Here is a 14663-nt window from a genome sequence, read left to right on the forward strand (position 1 = left end):
TATTGAAACTTTGGTTACTTCTCCATAATGTTAAGACATCTATTATAACTGTGACTGGTTAAAAGGCGCGAGTGCCGGGGCATGATGCGGAGTGAATACTCGTTGTGGATGCAGAGAAAATTCGAAAACAAATGAATCCTTCTGCGGCATTATATTATAAGTGACATCTAATAGTCCTCTACCAAGTTTGTTCAAATTATGCCCCTGGGGTCAAATTTGACCCTGCCCCGGGGGGTCAAAAATTTGAAAATTTGCTTATATAAGGCCTATTTTGTGCAAACTATAAAAATCTCCTTGTCCATAGCCATTGGGCCTAGGGCTACCAAATTTTGTATGTAGTGACATCTTATAGTCCTCTATCAAGTTTGTTCAAATTATGCCCCTGGGGTCAAATTTGACCCTGCCCGGGGGTCAAAAAATTGAAAATTTGCTTATATAAGGCCTATTTTGTGAAAACTTTAAAAATCTTCTCCTCCATAACCATTGGGCCTAGGGCTACCAAATTCGGTATGTAGTGACATCTAATAGTCCTCTACCAAGTTTGTTCAAATTATGCCCCTGGGGTCAAATTTGACTCTGCCCCAGGGGGTCAAAAAATTGAAAAAATGCTTATATAAGGCCTATTTTGTGCAAACTTTAAAAATCTTCTTGTCCATAACTGTATGGCATAGGGCTACCCAATTTGGTATGTAATGACATCTTATAGTCCTCTACCAAGTTTGTTCAAATTAAGCCCCTGGGATCAAATTTGACGGTTCCCGAGGTGTCACAAAATTGTACATATGCTTATATTGGGCCCATTTTGTGCAAACTATAAAAATCTTCTTGTCCATAACCATTGGGCCTATTTCTACCAAATTCGGTAGGTAGTGACATCTAATAGCTCACTACTTAGTTTGTTCAAATTATGCCCATAGGAACAAATTTGACCTTGCCCAAGGGGTCACAAAAATGAACATATGCTTAAATAGGGCCTATTTTGTGCAAACTTTAAAAATCTTCTTGTTCTTAATTATAGAGCCTAGGGCTACTAAATTTAGTATGTAGTGATATCTAATAGTCCTCTACCAAATTTGTTCAAATTATTTCCCTGGGCGCAAATTTGACCCGGCCTCGGGGGTCACAAAACTGAACATATGACATTTTTTACCAGTGGAGATTACTGCGGCCGTTTGGCTGTGACCAACAACAACATCAACATCTTGCAAACATGAGATAAAACCCAGTCATTAAGTGCCATTTTAGGTCAGATGGTGACTGCTTACAAAGGCATTGAAGTAAGAACATGTGTTATGAATGTTTTTGTTATAAACTGAAACAAGAAATATCTTTAAAAAAGATATACGGCGTTGATTGTGGTCGATGTTTATGAACGATCAAAAGTTATCTCTACATGTATGAGATAAAAAGTAGTTGATGGCTTTTTTCTGCGCAGTTCTTAGCTACATCACAAGCAAATCAATTACGGGGTGTTGCGCCAGATTTCGTGGCTTATTTTGCTTTATGTGATATTATTACTCAGATATTTAAAATTAAAGAATAGAAAAACACAAGAAACATAAAAATAAACAAGTGCATATAGGTCAGCCGGCAATACTCGAATCTTATTTAATTGCATAATTATAGTATAGTGAATTATTGTGCTCATGCTTAATAAACTGGTCTAAATGGATTAATATTTCTAATTAATTTTATCAAAATTGGTCCTTATCATGCAAATGATGAAAACATATTAAAAATCGATGATTGACATACCACAATAATATCGCCGAATATCTTTATTTAGTATCTTTCTGATCAAAACAGACTTCAAGTGCACAAAGTTTACGAGACGGCGTTTATATAAAGATTTCTGCAACTGACCGCAAACTGACCTTGATACCTTGCGGATTGGAATGCAATGCATTAAAGTTAGGTAACAATTCTGCTGCTGAAACGACGGCTTGTTTACGCCAACTGTACACGACCAAGGCAATAGCTGTGCCTAAAATATTGATATATCGACAAAGCGACTTAACGAACTATTTACTCCATCAAACAAAAATAGCATAGATTCCAATTTTTTACTTCAATGAAAAGATCGCAACCCCTTCTGCGAACTCTGGTGATGAACTGTATATAAACTCTGACTTTCACACACTGGCCGCGAATTGACCCCGAAACCTCGCGGGTTGAAATGCAATGCAAGTAAGTACTAGATATGAGAATATAGCCTTTAGTATAAACGCTTTTGCGCTGGTAATTCTCTGAAAATAAAAGGTGAACGCACAGACTGTATTTATGTCCAAAATTGATTGTAAAACTGTTCTATCTATTGAGCCTTTTCATTAGAGATAAAATTGTTTCATGCAGGAAAACAGTGTTACAAAGACGCGGATATGTTTCCAATGTTCTGGTGTTATACTCAAATCAGCCAATGGAATAAATGAAGTGTATTCATTTGTACCTAGCCGCGGGAAATTTTATTTGAATATTATTGGACACTTACAAAGGTCAAGTCAGGGTGAAAAGCTGGCTTAATACAGCTTACGCCGAAAAAGTCGGGTTTTATTTAAATATGTCGAAACTGACCATATATCCAGATGAAAATATTTTGGATGACATGTTAATTTCATGTCTTTTTTGTAGTGTTTAAACCAGTTTAATAATATATTATTGATTTTAAAAACACAACTTCCATGAACATAATTATTTCAAGGAAAGTCAATATATGATACTGCACGGTGAACTCAAACTTTGTATCTAAGAGAAGGTGTTGAAATTAATGAAGTGCAATGTTCTTTACTATCGTATATGCTGCTTTTTAATAACTAATGATTCATTGTTCCATTAATTATGTGAATCGTGACTGATCATGAATTGTTGAAATGATTGTCAATTGCTAAACAATCCATATATATTTCTGACCATTTTATAATTTTCTTAATATAAGTTATGAATTGATCTTAGAAGTCAAATGTATTACTTAATTAAATACATGTATAAATATAAAGAAATAATCTTTAGATTATCATAATATTCTCATGCCTGTTGGTCTTAGGGATGTGTGGGTTGATGAGCAATATCTCCTTTTATCAAATTTTTTTCTACCGTACCTGATCATTTCCTTCATATTCCATTTTAATTCAATTGACGTCTGCAACCTCTTTAAAATTGGGAAAGTCCAAAATGTGTCGTCTGGTAAAGGGTTAAGGCATTTTGATTCCTATGGGTCTTGTAAATCTGTTTCAAATCAAATGCGTAGATTTGATCTTCAACATCTAAAAATATGTGAAATAGAAAGAACGACAATATCTTTTGGAGAGATAAATGTACCTACATTATAAGCAAAGGACCTGTGCAACAATTCCCGGGCTTTTTTGTCAGTTTAGTTAACATGGTAGTAACTTTTTCCATATATAAAAATGCTCACCCTTCCAACTTTAAGCGCCCAGTGGGACGAGGGATAGAAAGACTAAGTCACATGCTTGAGTACATTTCAACCCATGCGCATTACATGTTTTTTTCGCAAAGAAAAAACAGAAGAGCGATACAGGGCCATCATTGCCCTCTTGTTTAACTTTCCTGTAAAATTTTAAAATATGGACTTATCACTGTTTTGCATTAAGGTGACGATATGTAACAAACAACAAAATTTAAATATTAACCCTTTACCACTTAGATACGTATTTTGACGCATTTGTAGTCCCTTAGAAAGTTAAATTTAATTGAAGACCTTTCTTGCAAGATTCAAGTTTTAAAGTCTTAATTTCCAACCCTTAGATACTGATGAGCAGCAAAAAGCGTAAAACCTGAACAAACTGCGAGTTACTTGCAGGCTGTTCTGGTTTTATGCTGTTTGCACATAGCCATTTCCACTTTGCTTCTGAGTGGGAAAGGGTTAAACACCTGTTATGCAGCAAACTAATAGTTAAATAAAATAAAGAAAAGCTATGTATATCTCAAAATTTTGTACACAGTTATGCTATTATGTAGTGACAAAGTTACAGTTGGGGGCATTCGTAGTGTATACAAATTTCTTGTTTATTAACAACTCTATACTCTATTGATTATATATAATTGTTCATCTTTCTTTGTTGTGATCAAATTTGAAGTTTCAGTCATGTGTTGTAAAATTAAACACAACAATATTGTAGACACTCATATTGGTAAAAAAGATGCCCCCCCCCCCCTCATCAAAAGAAAGTAATTTCTAAACATTACTTATTTTAAGCCTGTAAGTAGTTTACACCAAGGAGAATCAAAGAATAAAGATAACATGTAATTAAAAGTTAAGTATTTGTTTATTATGCCCCCCTTCCAAGAAGAGGGGGTATATTACTTTGCTCATGTCGGTCTGTCGGTCAGTCTGACGGTCGGTCCGTCCACCAGGTGGTTGTCAGACGATAACTCAAGAACGCTTGGGCCTAGGATCATGAAACTTCATAGGTACATTGATCATGACTCGCAGATGACCCCTATTGATTTTGAGGTCACTAGGTCAAAGGTCTAGGTCACGGTGACCAGAAATAGTAAAATGGTTTTTGAATGATAACTCAAGAACGCATACACCTAGGATCATGAAACTTCCTGGGTAGATTGATCATGACTTGCAGATGACCCTTATTGATTTTGAGGTCACTAGGTCAAAGGTCAAGGTCACGGTGACCCGAAATAGTAAAATCATTTCTGGAGGATAACTCAAGAACGCATACGCCTAGGATCATGAAACTTCATGGGTAGATTGATCATGACTTGCAGATGACACCTATTGATTTTGAGGTCACTAGGTCAAAGGTCAAGGTCACGGTGACCCGAAATAGTAAAATGATTTTCGGATGATAACTCAAGAACGCATACGCCTAGGATCATGAAACTTCATAGGTAGATTGATTATGACTTGCAGGTTACCCCTATTGATTTTGAGGTCACAAGGTCAAAGGTCAAGGTCACGGTGACCCGAAATAGTAAAATGATTTTCGGATGATAACTCAAGAACGCTTTTGCCTAGGATCATGACACTTCATAGGTACATTGATCATGACCCGCAGATGACCCCTATTGATTTTCAGGTCACTAGGTCAAAGGTCAAGGTCACAGTGACAAAAATCGTATTCACACAATGGCTGCCACTACAACGGACAGCCCATATGGGGGGCATGCATGTTTTACAAACAGCCCTTGTTTAAATGTCATCCATCTTAAATAAGGGTCAGCCAGTTTTTACCTTTGAGACATCTTAACCTGTAGCATATTTACTACCAATTCCCATCTTTTATGCTGTTTTCATTTGACCTGTTTGTTGTATTAACGGTTTATTTGAGTTTGATTCCCGCTGAGAAGTGGTACTCTGATATTTATGCCCCCCTTTGAAGAAGAGGGGGTATATTGTTTTGCACATTTCGGTCGGTCGGTCTGTCCGTCCCTCGGTCCATCCACCAGATGGTTTCCGGATGATAACTCAGGAACATTTAGGCCTAGGATTATGAAACTTCATAGGTACATTGATCATGACCGGCAGATGACCCCTATTGATTTGCAGGTCACTAGGTCAAACGTCAAGGTCACAGTGACTCGAAATAGTAAAATGGTTTCTAGATGACCCCTATTGATTATCAGGTCACTAGGTCAAAGGTCAAGGTCACAGTGACTCGAAACAGTAAAATGGTTTCTGGATGATAACTCAAGAATGCTTGCACTTAAGATCATGAAACTTCATAGAACAGAACAGAATAGTTTATTTTTTACTTAAGCATGTGAAGCTCATCGTCATTAACATACATATAAATAACAGCATGCGTTGGTTTCCTGATGATTACTCAAGAATGCTTACGCCTAGGATCATGAAACTTCATAGGTACATTGATCATGACTGGCAGATGACCCCTATTGATTTTCAGGTCACTAGGTCAAAGGTCAAGGTCACAGTGACTCCAAATAGTAAAATGGTTTCCGGATGATAACTCAAGAATGCTTATGCCTAGGATCATGAAACTTCATAGGTACATTGATCATGACTGGCAGATGACCCCTATTAATTTTCAGGTCACTAGGTCAAAGGTCAAGGTCACAGTGACTCGAAACAGTAAAATGGTTTCCTGATGATAACTCAATAATAATTAGGCCTAGGATCATGAAACTTCATAAGTATATTGATCTTAACTGGCAGATGACCCCTATTGATTTTCAGGTCACTAGGTCAAAGGTCAAGGTAACAGTGACAAAAATGTTTTCACACAATTGCTGCCACTACAACTGACAGCCCATATGGGAGGCATGCATGTTTTACAAACAGCCCTGTTTGTATAACAGCCTTATGGAGAATGTTTTTTTTACCTACAAGTCACATTGTTGGTACAAAAGGCAATAACATATGCACATTTAAAAGTATACATTTGTACGCTTCTTTTCTTATGTTTTACAAAATATTTTAATCAAAATTTATTGTTGTATTTATACTGTTCAAGGTGCTAGATCAACGGGGTTTTTCAGGGGTTAACACACGGGCTGGACAGAATGAAAGCACACTATTAAGACTAATACAAGATATTAAAATGCAGTTGTAAAAATCGTTAGTGCATAAAAGACAGTTTGTCTTTTAGTTTGTGCCGATATCTTACAATTTAAGAACACATTTTTAATGCGTCTGCAATCGGTGACACAATTTCAAGCTGTGTGCTGCATACCTGTGTCAATGAATGATGTACACATCAAAGTTTTGACCAAGAACACAGGCTTATTAGATAAAGTGATTCTTCTGTATTTCTCATTGGAATAAGCAGCATAAAAAACGGTATTTTTATGGACAAGTTGAAATTCTTAATATAAATAATTGTATAAAGTTATTTGAAAAAGCACAACTTACTGCATGGTGCGTTTACATCCATTAACGTTCAGTTGTGAACCCCACACAGTCACATGATCCTGCAACCTGTATTTTATTCTTCATAATTAAACATTCATTAGTAATTTACAAAATTCAAGTATCCTATTTATATAATTATGGCTGTTATGATAAAAGATATATTAATTATTTTCTAAAATTGAATTGTTTTTTTTGTATACAACTATGTGCCTGAAATATTTGTTACTTTACAGCTTCATCCAGTGACATTGTAAGCAAACGCCCTAACCACGTTGCCCATGGTCTTTATTTTTTAATAAATAAACATGCCTAATCCAAGGATTGAATAATGGTCAGCTTATATTCATACTGTTGTTCTTTTTTTAGCTCACCTAATTGCTCAGGTGAGCTTTTGTGACCGGTCTTTGTCCATCGTCTGTCCGTCCGTCCGTTCACATTTGTTCGTAAACACTCTAGAGGCCACATTTTTTGTCCGATCTAAATGAAACTTGGTCAAAAGCTTTTTCCAAATGAAATCTCGGTTGAGTTCGAAACTGGGTCGTGCCGGGTTAAAAACTAGGTCACTAGGTAAAAAAAAAAAAAAAAAAAAACCTTGTAAACACTGTAGAAGTCACATTTCATGCCCAATCTTTTTGTAACTTTGTCAAAATGTTTGTCTTAATGATATGTTGGTTGAGTTTAAAAGTGGTTCCAGTTCGTTAAAAAACATGGCCGCCAGTGGGCGGGGCAGTTTTCCTTATTTGGCTATAGAGAAACCTTGTAAACACTCTAGAAGTCACAATTTTTTACCAATCATCATGAAAGTTGGTCAAAACACTGGTTTTTATTGATATCTCGAGTTCAAAAATGGTCTAGATCGGTGAAAAAACATGGCCGCCAGTGGGCGGGGCATTTTTCTCTATATGTATATAGTAAAAACATGTGAACACTTTAGAAGTCACATTTTTGACCCAATTTTCATTAAATTTGGTCAGAACATTTGTTTCCTTGATATGAGAGTTGACTTCGAAAATGGTTCCGGTCAGTTGAATAATATGGCTGCCCGGGGGGGGGGGGGCAGTTTTCTTATATTTATATAGTAAAAAAAGCTTGTGAACACTAGAAGTCACATTTTTTGCCCAATCATCATGAAACTTGGTGAATGATTGGTTTTATATATATGTCAGATGAGTTCGCAAATGGTCCTAATCGGTCAAAAAACATGGCTGCCAGGGGGTGGGGTAGTTTTTCTTATTTGACTAAAGAGAAACCTTGTGATCGAACACTATAGAAGTCACATTTTTTGCCTAATCATCGTGAAACTTACTCAATACATTGGTTTATTGATTTCTCGGACAAGTTGAAAAATGGCTCAGATCGGTGAAACACACTTTTTAGCTCACCTGATTGTTCAGGTGAGATTTTAGGATTGGTCTTTGTCCGCTATCCGCCCGTCCACTTGTCCACATTTGGTTTGTAAACACTCCAGCATTCACATTTGTCAAGAATTCTTTATCAAAGTTGCTGAAATATCTCGGTCAAGTTTGATAATGAGCAAAATCACATAATTAATGCCATAATTATTGCCCTTAGAGTGTCCAAATTTTCATTATATTATACAACATCCTTGAAAACACTCTAGAGTTCACAATTTTGTTTCAGATTTTATGAATCTTTGTCATGATATTTTTTTTGTAAGCCAAGTTTGATGTTTGGTAAGGGGGTCAACTCAAAATATGGGTCACCAGGTCAAATCTTACAAAAACAAAAAGACTCTATACGCCAGAGTTTTGGTTCAATAATGATGAAACTTGACCAGGATGTTTGTCTGGACAATATCTAGGTCAAGTTTAACGTTTGGTAACGATTGAATGAAACGACTCCTCAGGTGAGCGAACTAGCGCCATCTTGGCCCTCTTGTGATTGCTTAGCTATATAATAAAAACAATGCTTCAAATTAGGGATAGAAGTGTTTTCAGTATTATTTTACTAAGGTACTAATGACTTATAATTTGGCTGGATGGGAGATGAACAAGATGTTGAAAAAAAATAAAATGTCTTTTCAAAACCTTCATTTGGGAATTTTTAGGTCCCCTTTTTGGGAAAAATGTATATTTTGTATGACACGGATCGAATGATTGGGGGTATATTGTTTTTAGCCTGTCTGTCTGTCATTGTATGTGTGTGTCTGTCCCAAAACTTTAAGGTTGTTCATAACTTTTGCAATATTGAAGATAGCAACTTGATATTTGGCATGCATGTGTATATCATGGAGCTGGACAGTTTGAGTTGTGAAAGGTCAAAGTCAACTTTCAAGGTCAAAGGTTTTTTTTTTCTAAAATAGCTGCCTTGCGGCTTCAAAGGGCAGTAGTGGGCATTGTGTTTCACAAACACAGGTCTTGTTCCATTCAGAATGGGGCCAAATACCGGACTGGATTGTTAACGGAAAAGACACTGCTTAAGTATTGGATAAATGTTTTAAAAAGTATGTCCTCCTTCCAGCCCTAATAATTTATAAAGAATATCTCAAAATCTTTATATTTAAAAAATGCTAAATGTTTAACTGTAAAAAATTCCCCTTGAGCAGTTATATTTTTTGCAACATAATAACAAGTTGACCTCTAAGATGATTGCTGTAATTTGGGCTTTGAGATCATTCAGTTACAAAGCATATTTAAACAATGGATCATATCTCTTTAATCTGACTGGATGTAATAGCCATAATTAAATAACAAAAGCACTACCAACACTGGTGTATTATCATTCTGGTCTTTGATTTATCTTTAGCGTCTTTGACCCTGTCTGTTGAAAACAATTTAAGCCGTGACAAATACGTCTTTATAAATGTTCTATTGTTCTATGATAATATATACAGATTCAAAAGGTTTGAACATAATCAGAAGACATCTGAGTGGGCACAAGAAGATTTAAGGCTCCTCAAAACCTCTCCTCTTTCAATCAAAGTTGATTAATTGAGTGAATGATCATATCAGAAATTCCAAAATGTTTAAAGGGGCAAATTATATATAGTAGTTCTCCATGACAATACATATTCTTTGTTTTCAAAAAGGTATTTATGTTTTACATACATGCCTTTAGTGAGATTCGAACTTATGCCTACACGAAACCTACTTTCATGAAATTTTAACTTCACTAAAGTCCTGTTATTAATAGTGTGCATGTGTATAGTGGAACTTAATGTACATTATATATTATTAGTATACTACTACCAATTGTCCAATGCATACTAAAATTCCCGTGGCAACAATTTTTAGCTCGACTATTATATATGAAATATATATAGTGGAGCTATTCTACTCACCCCTGTGTCAGCGTTAGCGTGAGCTTTGGATTGTTAAAGTTTGCGTACCACCTCAAATATTTTCAATGTCGCTTGACATATTGCTTTCATATTTTGCATACTTCTTGACCAACATGACCCCAATATATAAACAAGAGCCGACAACTGCATCAAGCATTTTGTAAGAATTATGTCCCTTTTTGCACTTAGAATATGCATATTATAGATAAATCTATGTTAAAGTGTGCATACCAGCTCAAATATTTTCTATGTCCCTTGACATATTGCTTTTATATTTTGCATACTTCTTTACCAACATGACCCCAATCTATAAACAAGAGCAGACAATTATATCAAGCATTTTGTAAGAATTATGTCCCTTTTTCCACTTAAAATATGCATATTATTGATAAATATATGTTAAAATTTGCGTACGAGCTTAAATATTTTCTATGTCCCTTTACATATTGCTTTTATATTTTGCATACTTCTTTGCCAACATGCCCAAATATATAAACAAATGCAGACAACTGTATCAAGCATTTTGTAAGAATTATGTTCCCTTTTTATACTTAGACAATTGAAAATTTGGTTAAGATTTTTGTTTAGGTTCGCTTTATTCCATAAGTATCAAAGCTATTGCTTTCATACTTGCAACATTTACTAACTATCATAAGGGGACTGTACAGGCAAAGTTATGTAACTCTGACTGGCATTTTGACAGAATTGCGGCCCCTTTTGTACTTATATAATTGAACATTTGGTTAAGTTTTATGTTGTGGTCCATTTTACTCCTAAAGTATCATAGCTATGGCTTTTAGACTTGGAACACTCGCTAACTATCATAAGGGGACTGTACAGGGCAATATGCATAACCCTGGCTGGCATTTTAATGGAATTATGGGGTGTAAAATAACGGTCACCCGTCACCCAACAGTGCTTTGATTAGGTAACAGGTGCTAGTCTGGTTGCCATGTTAAAATACTGTGCGGTCGTTTAATAACGAAACAGTACACTCCACACGTTTTCCCAAAAAAACGCGCTCCCTCCGCGGGTTTTTTCTGCTAGCAAGTGTTCACGGTGCATTTGGAGAGCGAGATGAACTCGATAAAACGCTCGGCGTTACGCCGCATTCGGTAATTCCCGCGGCATGTATTACTTTAGCCTAGTCGGTAAATGCAGACAATTTCCGTTCTTATCAGTGACCGCCGCGTTAGCAGTGTGCTACTGGGCATGCCAAAAAATAAAAAAAATTGTTATAATAAATTGTTTAAATATTGTAGTACATGTACAAAAAAGAAAATTGTAAAGAAAATTAATATATGTTTTAATTCACAGGTACGTCTACAATATGAATTAATACGCCAGGTGATCGTTTAAAGTTTATATGGATAAATGTTCCGTAAAATTTCCAAATGAGAATAATAATTAGTAATCCGAAACACACTACGATTTTAAATGTTAACATGGCATTTACAAATGCTTCCAATATACAGTCATCATATATATATTTCCCGACAAAAGCGCGCAAAAATTATGCTGCAATGTACAAGGTCAAGGTATATTCCTGCAAAGCGTGTGTGTATTGATTTTTTGATACGCAGAGAACACTTAATTCTATTGATTTCGGTTAAAAGCTTCTTTGGTATTTTTTAACAAAATTATATCGCAAATAGGTTGATATTTCCTACAAAATAATTTCAAATCGAGCACGCAGAATCTTTATCGTTACGGTATTTAAGTAGAGTAATTATTTTAACAGTAATTGTACTGTAAACTGATTAAAGAGAAGATATCTGGGCGGAACTGGATTAAGTGTTCGACATTATGAAAACACGCAAAGCTTGTCTACTGACCTATTGTGTAGACTGCTGTCTGCGGTGTTTTGACAAAAGGGATTAACATGTGTGAATGTCACTCAAAATACAACTATTTGTATCAAACATGTAAACTTTTGGATGTGTGCAAAAGCAAGACATACTTTTGCCATACTTTCATGACTACATGTAGATTATGCCGTGCTCTAATTTAGCCACAAAGGCTATAGAGCTTAGAAGTTTGAAACATGAACAAGTAGAACTATTTCACGATTGGTTGTTTTATGGATACCAGATAATTGACAGTTACAAAGCATATTTAAACAATGGACCATATCTATTTAGACTGACTGAATATGATAGCCATTATAAAATAACAAAAGCATTATCATAGGCCTATAAACATACTGCTCTGTGATATGTATTTGGCTCTCTTTTAATGCTTCTTTGATCTTTTCTGCTGGAAACAATGTAAGCGGTGATAAATATGCCTTTACAGATGTTCTATGATATTATCAAAAATGACAAACTTTGAAATGAATCAGCAGACATCAGTCTGCACGAAATAATTTGAGGCAACAGAAAAACCCTCCTCTGTGAATCTAATTGTCTTCAATAATTTAATTAAATGATCCTGATCAAATATCCACTGTATTACCCAAAAGTCCAAGATGTTTAAAAGGGCATATTGATGGTATTTCCTGCCAAATACAATGTATATACACTTATTCTACATACAAACATACATATTCCCACTTTTTAAGCAAGTTTGTATCTAGTTACAATGTTATATTGATGAGATCGTTATGAAAAACCTTATGCAATGCAAACAATTTGTTTTTATATTCATGACAGTTGGATTAAGCGCAGTTAAAACTTTCCAAAAAGCGCACATTTTATCAACATGTGTGCTTTTATGTGGGTTTAAACTATGCTTAAAGTGTGTTTTATGTGCGCTTTTTATCAGTACTGACTTAACTCACTTAAATGTTCAGTTTTTACCCACATAAAAGCGCACATTTTGACACTGTCTTAAGCATACTTTTTCTTATCTAGTTTAAGCGCACTTTAACCCACATAAAGCGCACATTTGACGTAGTTCCTGTTTTTTTGTTGTTTTTTTTGTAAAAACTCACTTGTTAAGAAAAAGCGCACATAAAACTCAGTGCCAATAACACCAGGTTAAACACACGCAAAATGTACGTTAAATGTACGTTTTGCTCACTTTTTTGAGAAGGATTTAATTCAAGTTTAAACATCAAAACATTGCCCAGCTGGAATAAAATTATAATTCGGCATACTATTCTTGTTGAACCAGGCATTTATTTGTACTATTCTTCTTAACTAAATGTATTTAATACTTCTATACTGACTGTCAGTTTAAGTTTGCTTTCCATTCAAGGCACCTTTATTCATACATTCTTTCTATTCGAGGTTAAAAGTAACCTGATCCTGTAGTTGTTCTCACATGCATGACGGTTTACATAGTGACAAGGTTTACTACAATTACAAAACCTGCGGCAAAGAGCTTTTAGGATCATTGTTTGGCAAATATTTTGTTTAAGATATGATTTTCTGAGTCAAGTTAGACGTTTTAAATGTTGTGTTATTGTACAAAATATATAAAAGTGTGTGTCTTTATAATATGTTTCTTTATTGATGCATATTTTTTCTGAATTTTAAGTGTCAAAAAGTGACTTTGTTGAAATTATTCAAAAGGTACAAAATGGCAGCAAGTGCTAAGTCTTTAGTTGATCAGAGTTCTAATGAAGTGAAGGACTATATTTGTAATGCCTGTGAAGACCAGAATAATGCTGAGACAAGTGCTGATTTCTATTGTAAACAGTGTGAACGATTTTATTGTGGAAACTGTATTGATCCCCATGGTAAAGCATTGGCTAAACATACAGCATTTGGAAGAGTAGATATAGATAAGTGGCCAGTTTCCAAAAAAGTGGTGGATTTTCTACTAACTTGTTATGAACACAAAGACAATAAAGTTGACAAGTTCTGCACCACCCACAGTCAGCTGTGCTGCCCTCAGTGTGTATTCAATTATCACAGGTACGTAAATAGCCTTCAGTGGTTTTGTTAGTACAAGAAAAAGAAAAACATATGGGCCATGCTCTGTGAAAAGGGGATTTATTACATGAGCAACACTTTTCGCCTAAACTGGATTTTTGCTAAGAAGATACTTTCTTGAAACGAAAAATATAGAAGCAGAAAGTGTCGTCCCTGATTAGCTTATGCGGACTGCACAGGCTAATTTGGGACGACACTTTATGCACCGAACCTCCTTTTCACACAGCACAGCCCATATAATATACAGAAATTTAGACGTTTTCAACCCATATTTGTCATGACATAACATTCTAAACAAGAGACTTTATGACAAAGTACATGTTTATTTTCAAACCCACCAATCTGTTATTAGCTCCACTGACCAAAGGCCAGCGGGGCTTATGTCATGGTCCTGTGTCCGTTGTGTGTGCGTCCGTGCGTCGATGCGTCCGTGCGTTAACTTTTTCTTAAAAAATCTTCTTCTCCTAAACTACTGCTGAAATTTCTCAGGAATATTCATGTGGTGAGCCTCTTTCAAATTTGTTCAAATTATGCTCCTGGGGTCAAATTTGACCCTGCCCCGGGGGGTCAAAAAATTGAAAATTTGCTTATATAAGGCCCATTTTGTGCAAACTTTATAAATCTTCTTGTCCATAACCAT

General features: G+C 35.4%; 1 protein-coding gene across 1 annotated transcript in view; it reads left to right on the forward strand.

The window, feature by feature from the left end:
• The first annotated feature begins 13448 nt into the window (after nucleotides 1–13448).
• LOC127840471 (uncharacterized) overlaps nucleotides 13449–14663 on the forward strand; it is a 137689-nt gene continuing 136474 nt past the window's right edge. Inside the window, exon 1 of the mRNA XM_052368889.1 lies at nucleotides 13449–14005. Coding sequence (XP_052224849.1) covers nucleotides 13668–14005 — 338 coding nt within the window. The 5' untranslated portion in view covers nucleotides 13449–13667. The remainder of the gene's footprint in view (nucleotides 14006–14663) is intronic.

The sequence above is a fragment of the Dreissena polymorpha genome, chromosome 8, assembly GCF_020536995.1.
Source record: "Dreissena polymorpha isolate Duluth1 chromosome 8, UMN_Dpol_1.0, whole genome shotgun sequence".
Lineage (NCBI taxonomy): Eukaryota > Metazoa > Mollusca > Bivalvia > Myida > Dreissenidae > Dreissena > Dreissena polymorpha.